Source organism: Aythya marila, assembly GCF_965140915.1.
Source record: "Aythya marila genome assembly, chromosome: 10".
Taxonomy (NCBI): Eukaryota; Metazoa; Chordata; class Aves; order Anseriformes; family Anatidae; genus Aythya; species Aythya marila.
Genome location: NC_139051.1, coordinates 21298481 through 21318140, shown reverse-complemented (window position 1 = coordinate 21318140; position 19660 = coordinate 21298481). Strand labels below are relative to the sequence as shown.

The following is a 19660-nucleotide window of genomic DNA, read 5'->3' as shown; positions in this document are numbered from 1 at the left end:
ATTCTGTATTGCTAGAGATCTATAAGGTTGCACTTTTCCTGTGTTTGGATACATTTATAGTTAAGTTGCTGTGTTATCATCTGCTTTCTCCAGTTCTAGGTATGGTAATTCAGATTAGGTTTTCACGCTACTTGCAGTGACTGCTAAAATACTTATACATTTTGTATTTTTATTTGTCTAAAAGGTAGGTCTTTTATCAAATTAATAATCGGTAGATCCTCCAAGGAAAGGTATTCTGTATTTCATTATTATTGATTACCTATGCAATACAGTCTTTTTTCTTTTTTTTCTGTAATTGGTAATTTTCACAGAAACTTGATCATTCTGAAGTTTTGTATTGTTCTTTCTTAGTACAGATGTAGAAATGTAAATGTAAAAGGTTTTTCTTTCCAGTCATAGGAAGGCTAGCAGATATGTGGTATAAGTAGGTAAAGCATGGGTGTTAACTCCAAGGAACTGCCATCTTAAAATGAGACACAGAATAAATCAGTTTAAACCACTGAATCATTGAATAAATAGATTGCTGGAAAGATCATGTTTTGGGGCAAGATCAACTATATCTGACTCATTTCTAACAGACTTTTAACCAACTTGATCAGAAAGACTTACACTGGTAGAAACCATCTTTCTTCAGCAATTTCTTCCAGTACTTAATTTCTACTAATACTTAACTTGCCATTACAATTAAATGTTGGCACTTTACCTTTTGTTCTGTGTGCAGTGGACATGGAAAACATGTTCTTTTTCCCTCTAGTAGAGCATGTAATGTTCTCATTATCGTATTGCCTCTCATAGACCATTTACTGTAGTTAATTCAATGTTTCCTTGTCAGCTGTTTCTTTGACCACTTTTGTTGCTGTCCCCTGAACAGTCAATGCATTTTTCTTGGAGAAATCATATCCAGACTGGATTTGGTATTTCAGCTGAGATTCTCCTGAAGTCACACAGGCCAAATTATCACTTCTGTCTTGCAATCTCTTTCCGTTCATCATACTTCCCAGTATGATGTTTGCCTCTTTCACAACAGATCATTAATAAGGAGTTCCTCCTTAGTTTTCCAGACTGCTTCTTCCATTTGTCAAGACCTTTTTATTCCTGTCTTCATGGCACTTGAAGATCCTCCCAGTCTCAATGTAGTACTGAAATGTAGTAAGCAAGCGTATTTTCTAGTCCATCACCCATGTAGTTAATAAAAAAAATCACACAGTGGAATTGCAAATTGTTTTACATGGAATCCTGCTTGCTTGAACAAATGAATTCTTGACTTTTAGAATGGGACTATACCCTTCCACTTTACTTCTGTGTTTTAGTATGAAATTACATGAATTATATTAAGATATTTATGCAAGTTCCTTGGAACTTGTCACTGGAATCTTTAGTACCTTAAACCCTGATCTCACAGCAGCAACTATTACCATCAAGAGACTTTTATATTCACTTTTTATTGAGGAGACTAGCTAGAGTTTGCTGTAGAGAAGAATGCAGTAAGACTTTGCTTAGAGATCATTTTCATTTTTAGAGTTTTGCTTTTTCAGGGAAGAGTTCTCCCTTTCCTTCTTGTAGTGAACACCCAAATTATAGTGCAGCATATTTAGATGGGAAATCCTGAGAATGTAAGTCAAAGGAAAATGTACAGATTAATTATCAATGCAGAGCAAATGCTGTTTGTTTTAACACGTATTTTATTAATCTGAGAGTTTACCTAGTTTTACCATATTCAGCTAGAATGATTTTTTTTTTTTTTTTTTGGTGTTAAAAGTACTATCCTGGTATTTGTATAACAAATTAATTTGCCAGAAGAGAGATGAAAAACTGCTAATAGCAAAAAGTATTACTCTTTATAAATATTACTGTTTAAAAATGTCATTTAATTCAGTGCTTTAATAAATTATTTTAGAATGTATTTTATTATCATAATTTATTAAACAATAAGGAGACATTTTGGCTGCGAATAGTGATAACACCTCTATAGAACTGTATTTGGATAGTCATTTTTTTCCCTGACACAGTAGATAATTAGGAATTATAAATTATGCTTACACTCTTAAGCATGCTAGCTGGAGAGCATATGAGACTGTATGTTGTTTTTGGTGCCAGTTCAGCTCCTGATTTTAAAAAATTTTGGCACAGAAATGCACGATGATTTTCAGTTTCTAGCGGTAAAGTGGAAGTGTGTTACTCACCTGAGAGATTTAGATGAAGACCTTGTCACCTGTTTACTTGAATGAAGTTTGCTTCATGCTTATTACTGAGGAAGTCATTATTACCAGCTTTTTTGCTGGCATCTTAACCTTGTTCCTAGAGGTCAGATAATCCTCTTTCAAATGTTTCCTGCAAAAATAGTAATATTGATCTTTTTAGTAAAATCACTGGGTAGCTAAGTTAAATTTCTTCTGTTCATCAGATTTTATTCCTCTATAGTAAATCTCAAGGATGATGACAGTCAACACAGTAGCTTTCACAGCCATGGGTAAACCTGTGTGTGACAATAGTAAAAGAGAAATGATAATGTAGAACTTTAGGAGAGTAGAACTACCAGGAGCTCTGGTAGTAAGCTAGGCGATACAGAATTAAATGCTACTTCAGTTGGTTTATATGCCCAGTCACAACCTGTGCCTCTATTTTGTACTCTGTATATTAATAATACAAACTGCTGCATCTCTGTCTTTCCTCCATATTGAAGAATTTAATTACTAAAGATTTAAGCAACCAACAAGCATCTATTGGTAAAATATACAGTCAGTCCCACTCTTGTTAACCCGGATGCCTGGTTAAATGCCACTGGATTATATATTTGAGATTATTACTGTTAAAATTATCCATGATAATAGACACAGATAAAGTGCCAACGTGCTCCAGGAGTATGTCTGTGCAGAAAGGTGCAAGTTTGCTTTGCCCACACTCTGAGCGGGCTGTATGTGAGCCAGTCCCAGTCTGGAAGCCATCAGCGTGTTGCGTGGCATTATGCCCAAGTTAAACGCTCTGTCTCTTAAACAAATGAGGCTTTACAGCTTCTGAACTGAAGCTGACTCACATTTAGGAGGCTTCAAGCGTATGGGCAGTATGAGTTTGGATTCACCTGCCTGTCTGTGTACATGTATTCATCATTCCACATTACAGTGGAACAACTCAAGTACAAATCTCCATTCTTGTGTTCTTGTGCAATCTTCTCCAAATGTTTGTGGTTTTATGGGCTCTGAGCTCCACATGCATTTACCATAAAGATAAGAATTAAAATATAATGATAATAATACTACAAAGTTATGGAGGGCTTATTCAAATGTCTGTATATGCTGGGGGTTGGGTTCAAATCTTAGACCACCTCAGTGGAGCATTTACAGAGTTATTTATTTATTTATCAGGGCAGCTACTTCACATGGTTATGAATCATTATTTCCTGCATTTGGTATGAACTGTTGTTTTGTAGACTTAAGTGTTTGGTTACATAGAAGTAAACTGCAATATTTTGCAAAGGGAAAAGTAGTTGCATGCTCTTTGGGAATTATCCCATCAACCACAAGGCAATTGAGGAGAAAGATTTTGTTATGTTTCAAAAAAATACCGTCTTAGAAAAATATTGTCATTACCTCTGCTTGGCTTTCATAACACCTCAATGCCATCGGTTGAGAAGAAGCACACCATGGTCTCCAAAAGCTTATGTCTTTGGGAGCTGCAGAATCCAGAGTGCAAATTCTTCAGAGTAGACTGTCTTACTCTTCTCTTCCATGGAAGGTTTTAACTCATCTGTTCCTTTAAAGCAGGGCTAGCATTGACAGAAGAGTTGCATAGAGTTGCACACTTGCACTGTTTTGATTACAAGAACATATGGCTATTTTGGTCAGCGATACAAAAAAGATGGACCTGAGTGCATCACATTATCAGATATGATATTGAAATGATATTGAATGCATCAGTAATTCTGACTCTTCTTTCTCACTAGTCAGGCTTTTGTTTTCAAAAACAGTTTTTGAAATACTCTAAACTTTGGAGAAGTAAAAATTCAGTACACCTTCATTTAGTTTTCAAGCTGACTTAGAAATTTTATTCTGTTTGTGACGTTTTACAGCAGGACTAAAATTGGTGTTAAACAATCAAATAAATATCATTAGAAACCTTGTAGATGGCAAGTATTTACCAGGAAATTAGATAAGCAGGCATGCCTACATAATTTAAGATTGATCTGTGAATAACTTAAAAACCTTGGATTTTCTGTGATGTAACTTTTCTTTTACTTACTTTCATCCTACGTGTGTTGGGTTTGTAATGGTTATATCAATATTTATCTTCAGATATAAAATAGGTATATCTTGAGACTGATAATTATGAAATAAACCAATTTATATTTTGCAGTTTACTTTATCAGAGGTACCTACTTTACAGCAATAATTACCAAGAATTAAAGATTAGGACTTAGTCCTGCTAGTGTCAATTTCAGACAGGACAAATCTTAGTTCTACACATCCAGAAAAACAGAAAAATGATGTGAAAAACTTTTTTTGAAAAAAAAAAAAAAAAAAAAGATGTTCCAAACAGCAATAAAATTCTTGTTTGATGCAAGACTAAAATACATAAATAAATAAACTGTTTGTTGATGCAACCTGTTAGAGCACTGTCAAAACATCTGAATGATCTTTATTTGTGATTTTAATATGTACTAAATATGTGCTATCTCTTTGGCTTTAAAGTCATAGAAAACCTATTGCCAACCCCCTTTTGTCAGAGAGCTTATGTTGTAACTACTACCACCACCACCACTTCCCCAAAAAAAGACATCTTCTGAGGCTGGGCACATTTCTAAAACAGAAAAGTATAAACATTTTTATATAAAATACTGCAGAGAAAAAAGTTAATTTGTGTTACATTTTTCTTTCTGTTTGAGCCAGATGCTAAGAAGAGGGCATTTTTAGATTTTATACATTACAAAAATTCTCTGCTTCATGTAAGAGGAGAGAAATAGTTGAGAACAGTAGTGAATCAGCTTTCTTTTATTTCAGTGCATTAAAAAATTAAGATTTTAATGAAAATATTATGGAATTGACATCTTATTTGAGCACAAAACATGAATAATATTACAGCATGGTACCAATAACCATGCAGCATGTTTTATTTGTTATTTTGAGGCTTTTAGGAAACAATATGTTTCCTAAAATGTTTCATTTCAGATTAGCATTATAGACTTATGACTCCATCTTTTTTTTTTCTTTAATACCTGTTAATTAGACTAATAAATAGGTATTATTTAAATCAGAACCGTTGGAGGCTCAAGGCATCCTCTTTTAAACATCATTTAACTGTGATTAGAATGAAGAAGACAGAATAATAAATGAGAGTATTTAAGTTTATGAATAAAATGCAACAGTTTATCTAAAACTGATCCATATCTCATAACTTTGAGAGTAAAATAGATGGGTTGTTTTCCTTTGACTCCATCAGAAATATTGTCCTTTAAATATTTACATTAATACATTAGGAACTTTGATATAAAAGTGAAATAGCTTTCTTGACATTGTTGCTGGCAAGCAGAAGGACTGCAAGAATTCCAAAGTTTTAGCTCACCTTGGCTATATGAAGTTATGTATAATAAATGTATACATTTATTAGCAGTTGGAGCCTAAGGTTAATTCATGTCTCATTTATCCATGTTTATTTTTTAATGATTGATCTTATGTAGTTCTGGAAAAAGGCATAGGTCATAACATATTATGTAGTAAAACCTATTATGCTCTTCTTCTTGTCTGATAAGTCATAATCTGTCATTGAATACATTGCAGAAAGTGAGTATATTTCGTTTATTTGAGAAAATAAGGGACAGATCATGTCATTACCAACATGAGCATTTTAGAGTATAAGAAATAGTAAGATACTCCAGGATCTGTGCTTCCTAACAGCATGTTGTAAAAATTACTTCTGTCATATGTCCTCACAAACTATTTACGATGTGACCCTGCTGGCTTCTATGTAATTCTATATGTTTCTGAGTGCTGTAAGTTTCTGTTTGCTCTGTGGTGATTGAGGTCAAAATTCCAAAGGAAAAGATTCTTTGTGAACTGTTAGATCAAGGTACTGTTTTTCTAGATGTTATATTTACTTTGAGAATTATAGTTTCATGGTGACACAATGAATAACCATAAATTCATAGGAAAACGTTTATGTAAATGTGAGGAAGATATCCAGAGATTTCTGTACTGAGGCCTCTAGGGTACTGAATATACAAGACAAAATAAAAATAAGCTTTATTTATATCACTTTCCTTTTTATGATTCAGTCTTTATGATTGGAATAATTCATAAGATTTATGTAAGATATTCTATAATTCAGGAACATAAATTTAAAAAAAAAATAAGAACAAGTTAATTCACGGAAGTATTATTAATTATCATGTTATAGTAATGATAAACACTAAGATAAATGCTTTAAGAAATATTTGCTATCTAAAGAGTGTTTGAAATTACTTGATTGTTTTTCCATTGGTTAAAAGAAACATCTCACTTAGTATTTTTGTTCTGTTTTATTAAGAATATAAAAATAGCATATATTAATATTATATATGCTATATAATATTAAGAATATTTTATTTTATCAGACAGGAAGCCCTGCTTGCTGCAATTAGTGAAAAAGATGCAAATATTGCCTTGCTTGAACTGTCCGCTTCAAAGAAAAAGAAGACTCAAGAGGAAGTAATGGCTCTTAAAAGAGAGAAGGACAGATTAGTACATCAGTTAAAACAGCAGGTGGGTAGACATTTGCATGCTTTTATAGCAACTGAAAAGTGGCATTATTTTCATTTGTTCTGTTCTATTCTGTTTGTTCTATTCTATTTGTTCTATTTTCATATGTTCAAGATTATTTCAATCTTGTATTGAAAGTCTTCAAGCCAGGTCTGATATGTGACAGCAGCTGTGAAAAGTAGGAGGTGTTCAATGTAAATGTTTCAGTATTGCTTCTCTTTGGTTGCTAAGTATTTAGCTGCATGTTTGGCTCATGTTATATGCAGCCCAGTACACTTCCTGTTTTCCCTTCTCATATAGCTTCCAACTGTCATCATTATGTGTGACAGAGGAGAGCAGATGCTCTTCACAGTAAAGCAAGATCTGTCCCCTGTTGACTTTTCCTAACCTTTTTTCTGCTGTTATTTGCTTATCTCTTGTAAAATAATTGTGTTTTCAGAAGGCTTCTGGCTTTCTGAGAGGTTATCTGGAAATCATGATTATCCTTAAAATAAATTCTAGAAGTAAAAATCCCCCCATCTTTAATGCTGTAAGTCATTTGAGTTTTTAATAAAAAATCGTGTAGTTACACACTAGACATGAGCAAATTTAATTTGTGTTCTGTTTTATTAATGAAGAAAATAACCGTACTAGACACAGTACACATGTAAAACACAGGACATACATCTCTTATCTGTCTAATTAAGATGTTTAAAACTGCACCATGTGCAGTGGCTACTTACCCTGTTTTTTAAAAACAAATACTCATTGTAAGTAGAGGTACTGTAGGTACAGTAGGACAAGCAGCAGGACAAAGGATGTTCAGATGAGATGACCTAGGTACTAAAGACTGGTTTTGTGTGTTGTGAATGTTGTTAGATGCATTTTCTCTTTCAGAATATGTGAAAAGGGTGAGAAATATGTTTTAAGAACTTTTCTAAAGGTTTTGTATTGGTTGTTTTCCTTTGTGTGACATTAGAGAATGTATTGCTGGAGGAGGAGGAGAGAATACCATCAGCAAAATCATTGTTTTCCTTAGCCTCTCAAGTTAACCACACTGCTGTCAGGCAGCATGCCATTTCACAAATGAGCATGCCACATTAATGTATAGCCATAATAATGTATAGTTGACTGCACAGTCAATGTTATGATCCTTTCTGAATCATACATTACATCCTGCAGAACTTCATGGACTCAGTAACAGAAAGTCAGGGAAAACCTTTCCTGCTACGCTAACTTCCCAGTATCTCTGACATCATACCTATAATCATCGTAGTTTTTTCCCACAGGTCTATAAAAATAGGAAACAGCCCTTGAACATGAATTTATCATCCCCTTATGATACTGACTTCATTACAGACATTTCAGCCAAGTACCTATGTTTCAGCCATGATGCACTTATGTCCCAGATCAGTCAGCTGTCCAGGAGATATTTCATCAATTTAGCAGAAGATGTTAGATTCCAAATAACTTCATTACTGATGAGTAAGCAAATATTCTACTTTGCCATTTTCCATGATACCTGTCAGATATTTTTTTAAATGTTCATGAGATGTGTGGGAAGACTGTGTGTTGCTATTTTACTTTTTTTAAAAATCCTTATGGTATTGCTGAGAAGTGTTCATAAAATTCATGACTTTCTTTGACCAAACTATAGGAATTGCAGAAGAGGTTTGCTAGAGAGGCATTGTGTTGGATAACTTCATTTCGAATTGTAACCAAATACTTCAAATACCTCCATTATTTATAATGATAAAGATCTTCAGTAAAGCTATTTAAGTAGATTAAATTGATGCCAAAATAATCTCTTTTATCTAAGACACCACACATTTAAAAAAAAAAAAAAAAAAAAAAAGAGAGAGAGAGAAGAGAGACATCAGGAATAGGAATGTGGTTTATCTAGGTCACCACTTTATTACACTTACGAATTATCTGATAATAGAGGTTGTAGAGATCATTCATACTTCTTTAATCCCTTTGGGGAGAACCACTGTCAAGCCCCACAGATTTCACATGTGTATCCAAGAAAAAGTCTTTTTCCTTGCTGTGACTGTGCTGTGGGGAAAAGTGGCAGATTTCATCCTGTGTGATATATCCACCCTATTTCTCAGTGAAAAGTTTATTTGAGAAATGGCAATTCCTAGTCTATTTCTGATTCTCTTTTGTTGAAGAACTAGAACTCTAGTGAATGATCAACTGCCAGATTAAATTTTATTTTATTTTTTTATGGCCATATTTGTTCTCTCACCTATTTCCAAAGCTGTTGTACTACTGAAAGAAAAATAGAAAAAAAAAAAAAAAAAAAAAAACACAGAAAACCCTACCTTTTTCCAGCCTGTTGTGGTCATGGGAGATATTTATAATTATTAGGAGATGCCTCACTAGATAATCCTAAACATAAGGCCCTCAAATCTACACCTGTTCTAAACTGTAGGGGGAACTTTTGCTTAGAGAGGCCAAGTAAAATGGTGGGTAGTGAAAAAAAAATCTATATTCCCTTCGTGTATGTCCATAATACCAAATGCATTTGTGATGAATCTACCTATCCAGTCAAGCAGGAATCTATCTATTCATACATACAGGAGGCTGAGAACTTATCAAGGCAGCAGGGCAAAGGATAAGAAATGCAGACCTCAAAGTATCCAAGGAATTTCTCTTTAAGTTTCTCCTTTTCATGTTGCTCCTCACAGAAGTTCCCTGTCTTTCAATTAGTGAAGGTAAACCTAGGCTGCATATGAAGCATTGTGGCTAAAAAAGTCTTGTTAGCAAAGCTGCAGTAAGAGTAGGATTTTCCTCTTCCACAAAGGCATCAGCTGATAAGAGTGGCAGACGGACTACTTCCTTCCCCCTTCAAATTTCTTTAGTATCTGCAATTCATACATTTACTATTGATATTGATATTTACTACAGAAAATCCCATTTTTGATTTGCACATCAAATTATGAATTTCCTGAACATAAAAAAAAAATACTGATATATCTGTTACATATTGCTCCAAAAGTGCTACTCTTCCAGGTACGCCAATTTTAAGATATTTCATTAAATGTAATAATATTTTCTACTGTGTTTCAGGAGAAAGATGTTTCTCTCTGTCTGCTTTGCTGTCTTAATTTTACAATCCTCTGCAACTTCTTTCTAATGTTCTCAAAATTTTGCTGAGATTTGTTCTCTTCAGAACCAGACTTCCACTTCACTGCTGTATTAGAGTTAAAACAGAACAGCAGTTGTTACAGTGGCAAGCAGCAGCTAATACAGATTGTCTTAAATCATGTAGACGAGCTATTGGGAAATCACTTTAAATTATTTTAGAGTGCTATATTGGGAAATCACTTTAAATTATTTTAGAGTGCTAACTTAAGTTACAAATTTGCTTGTAACATAATGTCACCCTGAGTGGAAATATACATACATGGTTGTGGATGTCAATAAATCTATTGAACAAATGTGCTAGAGTTTCTTTAGAAAACCTTGTAACATTTTCCTTTCTATACTACAAAATGAATTTGGTCATGCTGCAATTGACATTCTAATTACATCTTCTGTCATCTTTATGTCCTGCATCTCTCCCAAGAATATCTTGTTTTTCAGGGAGTTGCAATTTTAGCAAAGAAACGATAATTTGAAATTAAGTTTCAGTGAGGATCAGCTTTACCATTTGCAATAGAAAATATTATTTCAGTCAAGTTTTACTTCATGATCTTTATAGACTGGTGAATTACTTTGGGCTAAATAAGTGGAAACATCAACTCTCCTGCTGTATCATCATGTATCTGACAGTTTGGTTAATTTTATTATTTTCTTTGCAATTTGGGGAGTTTTCTTTTGTCTTAGAAACTCTTTTGAGTCTCTGTTTCTGCTGCTGTCTCTTTCAGTGGCATCACAGATTTTGTCACATACTTGATAAACTCCAAATCCTTAAGTCTAGACATTTCAAATGATGCAGTAGTATGAATCATCACAAGGGATAATATCTAGAAATGCTCCGAGTCTTAGGAGTTTGTTGAAGGGATGACCTCAGTGTGTCTTTAGAAGCTCTATGGTAGTATTACCATAGCCTGGAAACTCCTCTGCTGTTGATATGCAGAAGTACAGAAGACCTTTTTCTGAAAGAGCTCCAAAGACTGTTTCATGAGAGAGGGAAGGAGAGGTGTGTTTGAGAATTTTATCAGAATCCAAGCTTTCTTATTGTGTACGTGAAGTGCACAGGAATGCCCTCTTTGAGGAGTGAAAAGAGGACTATCTTCCTTGGGAATATTATGTTGATGAAAATAAGTTTCCTGGAGTCAGATTTTTTTTTTTTTTTTTTCAGACAAAAAATGTGAATAATTCTCAATGCTTCTGTTTGCAGGAGAAAGCCAAGCACCGCTCTTTCACTTAACACTGATGAGGAAGTTGGAATTATTATACTGTGTATCATTTATAGGTGCTCACCTAGAAGGAGCAAACATCAAAATGTTAGCAAATTTGTCTACTGCTACTCGGAAAGCTCTACAGGAGCTGTGGTGAATCCCACCACTTTAGGACATTGTAGGCATCACAACTTGCATATTTAAAGAGGGCACAGTATGCGGTAGATGTCTTGGAGATTCAATTCTATTAAACACAGTGGAGTAACCCACTGTGTCTTGAGGTTCCTCACAGAATTTTATCGTTACTGGATTAAAGCCAGAAAAACAGATTCTGTTGCTGCCCTGTAATACGTCACAAGCTTTCTCTGAGACTGAATTGCCTAAATGCAAATTTATTTGTATTTAACACAGCCTTGCACTGTGATAAACTTCTCTAATCACTCTGCTGTATTAACATCACCCTCCTGGTGTATTTTGTGTTTCACCTGGAAGCTTCTTGTTTCTACAGGGTGGCTTCAGGAAAGTATTAAAATTATGCCACAGGCAATGTGTATGAAAACTTCTGTGTGAAATTATTTCCTGGGGGAAAAAAAAAAAGACAATATCTGACAAAATAGAATATCATTTCTAATTCTTTAATAGTTTGATTCTATAAATGTATTTTTCTCTGTGTTTAACATTATTTATTTATTTATTTTTCTTATTGATAAATGTACTGATTTTGATCACTTGACAGTGCCTGAAGACTGACGGTGGACATCCTAATATGAATCCAAACTAAAATAGAATAAAACCAGAAATAGAATGTGTTCAAAAAAAGGAAGTTTTTAAAAATATATATCAATTGCAAATTTCATTTTTTTCCTTTTTTTAAATAGTTTGTGACTTAAATAATGCTCTTAGTACCAGATATGCAGTTGAATGCCTTTCTTCAACTAGAAATGGCACTTTGTTAGAATATTATTTTTTCTATTCTAATTTTTCTGGCCTTTGGGGTGTTCAAGTAGATTGTAAACTACAAGACAATGATTTTGGTGTGATAGGTAATAATTTTTAACAATTAAAAATGAAAAGAAGTATCTTAAAAAATTAGACATACTGCCTTTATACGGGAATGAGAACATCACAGATGGATTTACTTTAAATATAAGACTACAGATGTATAGAAAGACCAAAATATTATTTATGTGGATAAATTGAGCATTCTTGTCATGGATTATGACTGTGTGAGTTTAAGAAAGACTCGTTACTTCTAAGGTGGAATAAATTCATTGGTTTTATCTCAAATACTGGCTTACTTTTACAAGTTTCTTCACAATATAATTTGATAACCTAAAAAACTTACTGTAGCACAGTGTCTCCACCTGTAAAACTTCTAGTTTTAAAACTACTGACTTCTGTGATGCAAAACATTCACGTAAAAGGTGAAGCAAAGTAATACACTCACAGGAAAATGGAAACACTGGAATTGATTCATACACCAAATACTGTATTTAGAGAGCCATAGAAATTTTTAGTAGGCTTAAAAGATCTTTCAGAAATACAGTATTAAACAAGATAACCACAAGGGCTTGGCTGAGTGATTACACAGTATTTATAATCACCCTGTCCAAGATTCCTCTGGAGAATTTTGAGACAGCTATTTTTAGATAAATTTGGGTAGTGATGCAATCCTTCATGAAATAATTAGCTTAAAGTCAATTTTTAGAACATCTCAAGAGATTTTGGTAGGAGCATAATATGCTGCTATGTTACTGATTCATTCTGAACTTGGATACTGCAAGGACATTTCCCAGTTGCCTCTTTTCACTTTTGGGTATAGAGCCAAAAATTTAAGTGGAGTTTGCCAAAATGCAAGGTCTTCTAACTCCTTGAGAGCATTTTATTTTTCTTCTCAAAAGATGAAATTAGAATCCATTCCAGCATTTTCAAGACTGCAGGTGTACGGAATATTCTGGCCAGAGGCAAAGCTGGTGTTTGGCAGTGTTCTCTAGTCTATTAGTTCACTACTCTATATTTCATCACATGAACATATTGCTAATGAAACAAAAAGGGTGAGAAACAAACAAGGAATTTTAAAAATCCATGTAACCACAGTTTCTCAATGAATTAACCACTACCAATATTTCCTCATGCATGCAATACATCAAAATATTTCTTACTAATTCACATGCAAATACTTCAAAGAAAGCTTTCAACAGCAAATGAGAAAAATGGAATTGAAAGCAGCATGTTGCATTACATATACTGTTCTGGTTAAGTACATTAGAAACAGTGCTAATGTGATATTGTCGTGGTGACATCAAGCACGCACTCAAGAATAACCAAATTCTCCAAGCTACATTGCTCTGTTAGAGCAATTTAGAGTGATGTGTTGTATTGTATATTTTATAGTATTAAAATTGTTTTTATAGTACATTATAAGAAACAAGAATAGGATTAGATGTTGCAGTTGTGATTATTCTGGCTGTTCAAAATGTTTAAGCCTTCTAATATTTAACAAGTTTGGGAACAAACAAGTAAACAAGTTTTGCAATGCTTTCTTACAGTGTCTGTAGACATCACCATCTGTAGACCTCATGATCTGTGGTACTGTTCAGGTTTTGAGTCAGTTCCAATCACTATTGTTTCTGATGTCAGACTGTATTGTTTTTTTTTTTTTTTTTTTTTTTTTTTTTTTTTTATTTTCTAAATGTCACAGGAAATGCTTTAGGAGTACAGAATACTACTTTTATTACCACTACTATTTTTTTTTTTTTTTTTTTTTTTTGCTGCTGGTACTATTATTATTATTTTGGGGGGTTCTGTTGGATGAAAGGCTCGACAGCAGTCAGCAGTACACACTTGCAGCCCAGAACACCCCAACTGCATCCTGGCTCAGAAGAGGTGTAACCAGCAGGTCAAGGGAGGTGATTGTCCCCCTATATTCTGCCCTTGTGAGACCCCACCTGGAATACTGCATCCAGGTCTGGGGGCACAAGAAAAGATACAGATCTGTTGTCAAGCAAGCCCAGAGGTGGGCCACAAAGATGATCAGAGAGCTGGAGCACGTCTCCTGTGAAGAAAGGCTGAGAGAACTGGGGCTGTTCAGCCTGGAGAAGAGAAGGCTCTGGGGAGACCTCTTTGTGGCCTTTCAGTGCTTAAAGGAGTCTTATAAAAAGAATGGAGAAGGACTCTTTACTCAGGTAGATAATGATAAGACAAGGGGGAATGGTCTTAAACTATCAGAGGATAGATTTAGATCAGATATTAGGATGAAATTCTTTACTGTAAGGGTGGCGAGGCACTGGAATAGGTTGCCAAAAAAAAACTTGTGGATGCCCCATCCCTGGAGATGTTCCAGACCAGGTTCGATGAGGCTCTTGGCTACCTGATCTAGTGGGTGGCACCCTGCCTATGGCAGAGGGTTGGAGTTAGATGATCTTTAAGGCCCCTTTCAACCCAGGCCATTCTATAATTGTTATTAAATACACAGCTCTTTAGAGGCAGATTTGTTGTACTGTTGAGACTAAATGTTACTTCACAGAAACATAGAATTTGTGTTTGAAGCCATTCGTGTTGGTACTACAGACATATTTGACCACTGAGCCTTTGTTTCCCTCTTCTGTTTCCTGTCATAATATTGGTCTTTGTCAAGCTTTGTCTGCACCTCACAGTGAAAAGCAGAGTAGTCTGATATCTTTAGTTGCAGGAGTTTTATGCTATCTAAGCTGTTTGTTTCATTTTGACAGGTAAGAGCAAATATTCAAATATTTTTTACATTGAATTTTCATACTATGAAAATCAGATATTTTGTACAATTATATCAATGTGTTGAATTTTTTATTTATTTTTTTATTGCATACAATGGAAGAAATGTAGCAATTTCATCTAGTTTTTGTATATGATACAAAAGTACAAATGAGAAAGCTGGACTTGGTAATGAAATTGCAAAAATTACAACTGAAAGGAACTATGCAGACCTTGAAGACAATTAGTGCTACTAACCATACAATTGCAGTTTCAAAGATCCTGCTTTGTTACTGAAATTTCTGATTGACATCTGGTGTTAAATAATCATTATATGGAAGTATCACAGAATCCAGAATGGTTGAGGTTGGAAAGGATCTCTGGAGATCATGTAGTCCAACCCTCCTGCCAAGTATGTTGTACAGGATCGTGTCCAGGTGATTTCTGAATGTCTCCAAAGGAGACTCCAAAACCTCTCTGGGCAAGAATGTTTTCAATGGGTTATTTCCTGTTCTAAAACAACAACACCAAAACCAACCAAACAAAAAAATCCCTCCAGCCAGAGAGCTCTACCTTCTTATGTTGTTCTGTATTTACTGGGACCTGGCCTGGGATGTCCTCAGGCAGCTGCTATTTCAGAGCCTTAATTATGCTTTTTAACCCACTTCTTTGTGTCTGCATTTTTACATACTTTTATGTAATTACCAGGTTTAGTAGCAGGTCTCTGACAAATACTTTTAGCGTGACTCTAGCCTACACGTTACTTAGTATGCTGTATTGCACAAGATATTTCCTGTGCTTCAAGCCATACTTTTAATTCATAAAACTTAAAAAGGCTTGAAAAACACAAACTCTAAATGCAGGGACCACTACAGAGAAATCAGGAGAACCATGTTGACATCAACATAACTTCAATTACAAGTGAAAGCAGAAATTTGGTCTTAGTACTTCATATAAGCATCTGCTTATGCCTGTTCTCAGTGTGCCAAGCATCTAATATCCCTGCTGATGTTTGTGAGAAGACTATTATCCTTCAGCTCATGAAGAGGGGGACTTATTATTTGCTCTGACTTCTTATCTTTCAGGATAAGATAAATCCTGTAATCTTGCAAAGCAGTAAGTCTAATTGTTGTTAATATCAGTTAAATAGTACTCTAATTGAAAAGAATGAAATATATGTAGTACTTTCATGTTCACATTCAACAACAAATTATCAGATCAATGTCTTTGCCAAGATCTATATTGGAAACTGCTTTTCACTTATTATTTCTCTCAACTTTAAATACATAGGTTGTTTTTATCATATTTGCTCCCAGGCAGATAAATATAAGGTATTCTTTGCTTTTTGTCTCTTTCATGACCATTTATTTCTTCTATGCTACTCAGGCTTCATTTAGCCTAACACTTTCTCCACTGTTCTTTCTGTATCACATTGGTTTACTTCTGTTTTATGACATACCTTAAGATACCTTCAGAAAAATAATTAAAGTAGTTAATCTGAAAAACTTATTTGGTGTCACTTTTTGGAAAAAAAACAATTGTTTTTGACAGTTTCTAGTCTTCATGTATTTTTTGCTTCATTACAAATGAAATATTTAACAACATTTTTATCTCTGATAATATTGCCTCGCAGGAGTCAGAGAATCTAATTTGACCAGCATTGCATTTCACCTAGGAGGAAGGTTGGATTTCTTGAAAACTTGGAAACTTTTTAGTACTTCTTCTGAAACTACTTTTTATACTGTGAAACTGGAGACAAACAGGGTCTAAAGGCAGACAGGGAGTGAGAACAGATGTTTTGTTTGCATGCATGTCACAAATGATAAGAATGGTAAGATTTTTCATCACATGAATTAAATTTACTATATGACTAGATATAGATGGGAAAATGAAGGGAAAAAAAGATCTTTTCTAGTGTAAGGGCATCATTGTTCTTTACTTCATATGCAATGGTTGTAGCATTAATGAGGTCAAAAAAAAAAAAAAGGAAAAGAAGAGTTTAGTAGCCAAACTTTTCTACAGCACACTATCATGCATACTTTTAACCAGCATGCATTCTGTCCCTCCCTTTCCACACACTATATCATGGAAAAAAAAATACCACACATGCTTATTAGCCCATTTGGAATTTTAACAGGGAAAAAAAATAATTGTATTCTAAAACTGAGGGGGGAAACAAAGCAGCAAAACCCTTGTCCGAATAGAGCTAAGAGTAGGAATATGAGGATAGATTATATTACAGGGATGTTATAAAAAGAAAATGCATAATTAAAACACTCAGTAAAACATAGCTCTAATCCATAGTGATGCATTCTAATAATCATATGGTTATGATTATGATAATTTTTTTTAACATCTGGAGTTCTTAGTTACCATACTGTTACGTTCTCATTATCTTTTAGTTACTGTTGTGTGCTTGCAAACATATTCATAATTTAGTATATAAAAACTCACTGTATAAGCAAAAAAAAAACCACCAACAACAAAACAAAACCAACCTTGAACATTATCATATATTTGTAATTATTAAGACAGCGTAACTTATTTTGCATGAGATTAACAGTATGGTGCTAGTGTTATGCTGTTAGAGGTAGCCTGAATAATTAGCATGAAGTATTCCAGAGGTTGAATACTTAACACAAATTGAAGTCCAAGTTTTTTTATATAGCTATAGAATTGGCAAGAAGTCCTTCAGAGCAATGGCCAACTGACAGATCTTTTAACTTGTGGAAAAAGGTCAGAAGTCCTTCTGTCAAAAGAAAGAAAAAGTTGGATGATATATTTTAATGGTTTATCTCATTGAATTGTGTTAATTCAATAAATGTGCTACCATTAAAATGAATTGAGCACAGAATCAAGGTTTGGCTCTTTTAAAATAATGATATTGGGTTTATTTTACTTATTTTACTTTATTTCATATTTATTTATTTATTTATTTATTTATTTATTTGCATCAGCTATGTAACTAGTGACTCAGCTTGTACATATCAAGGAGGTTAAGCAAAAGAAGTTTGGACTGAAACTTTGCGATGGAATCTCTCTTAAATCTTCTTTCTAGTTATCAAATTAGGCTTACTGTTTGGTTTAGTATCAAATCACTTAGGCAGAATGCATGTATCCCTACCATGTCCAAAATGCTCAGAGAGGGTGGACTGAAATGACAGTGATGTTGATCATGTTTTTTAAAGGCTCCAAAGTTGGAATTTGAATTTTTTTTTTTGATCTTGGAAAAATACGTAAAGTGATGAGACAACACAGATGATACAAATGGAAAGTTGCTGAAGAGTATAATAATAAGTTGTTAGACTTAGGCTTTAGAAATACAGGCTTACATGGCATATACTTTTAATTTTCAATGTGGTCTGTGATGGTTTCATTGTTCTTTGATGCAACCTATGACTTCATGGTTATTATAAGTCATCATGGTGGTTACTTCGAAACACAGCAATCACTTCTGAGAAGCCCTTCGTAGCTACTTTTCAAGACTGTCTTCCTCTGTTACATAAGCATATAAATCCACTTTTAGAATATTTTTTATTATTTAATGAAAGATATATACTGCTTTTGTAAAGTCTTCATTTCATGCAAACTGAGAGTGCTTTAACAAACTGAGTGACAAATGTGACTTTAAAGGTATTTGAGGCCAAGTACAGCATTTGTTGTCCAATATTTAAGTATAGGTAAGATATCAAATAACAAAACAGCTACAAATTATATTCTGCGGCTGTTAACAATCTCTGTGCTGTGCAGCAGTAGGAATAATTAGAAATTCGTCACTTGTCTTCAAATAACAGATTTCAAAGAATGTGCAAAAATACTGTTCTGACATGAATACTAATTTTATTTATTATAGAGAATAAATACAGAACTGGATTATTTAGCAAATGTTTTGTTAACCCTCAGCTAACAGAATTCATGCCCGAAGCACTGGATTCAAACTGAAAAAAACAATTACAGTTGCACATGCTTTCATGCAATCCAAATGAATTCCAGTAGGTTTATGTAACTTCTGGATAAACTCGATGAATTATATAGTCTTACGTACACAGCTTTTTAGACTCTTACCTTCTGGATTTCAAGGTGTTTTTTGTTTGTTTGTTTTTAAGATTATATTAGTATTTTCTGAAATGCTAATGAATGCTAATATATAATACATAATATAATAATACATGCTAATGATTTTTCTAAAATGAAAAAAAAAAGCTCAAATTAAATCATTTATTTGTAAAAAAAAAAAAAAAAAAAAATCAGGAAAAATAGAACTAAACATCTACCACAAGAAGATGTCAAAGTATTTTGTGGGAGTATTATTTTCAATAGTGAGATTGCAAGACATAGAGGTTCTGTGATGTTGAAGATGATAAACAAGAGGCCATTGCAGATTCTAAGCTAGAAGGTGAGTCTCTAGATTTTAATTTTCATGCTTTTATTGCACTCCAGGACCTGTCCAGTATAGCTTGCAGGCCTTATGTGTACCTTCTTCCCATATTGTATAGGGAAAAATCCTACCCTATTAAAAGGGAATATTCTAGAAATGTTTCAAATTCCTTTTAGTGAAGAGAGATTGAAAAGAAAATCCAAAGGAAAGTAATAGCTGTTGAATGGCATTACACCTATATCCCAGAGGAAAAAATCTTACTATTTTTCCTCGTTTTAACCTCATTCATGAGTTTCATTGTTAACTTGATCCAGATGACAGATCAAAGCATAGTTACCTATTGCCACCTTGCTAAAATATTTTTTTAAAGACAGTTTTAATATTATAGTTTTACAGTTACAGATTGTTGTTAAGCTATTGAGAGTCTGTTACTAGTCAATCAAAGACTTTCATTCCACTTCTGTAGATCCTTACTTAAACTCTACAGAATTTTAGAA

General features: G+C 33.8%; 1 protein-coding gene across 1 annotated transcript in view; it reads left to right on the top strand.

Annotated features, from left to right (window-relative positions):
- Window positions 1–19660, top strand: part of ERC2 (ELKS/RAB6-interacting/CAST family member 2) — a gene marked incomplete at its 3' end in the record, with an annotated part of 410931 nt that overhangs the window by 367454 nt on the left and 23817 nt on the right. Inside the window, exons 17-18 of the mRNA XM_082768536.1 lie at window positions 6584–6731; window positions 7997–8116. Coding sequence (XP_082624662.1) covers window positions 6584–6731; window positions 7997–8116 — 268 coding nt within the window. The remainder of the gene's footprint in view (window positions 1–6583; window positions 6732–7996; window positions 8117–19660) is intronic.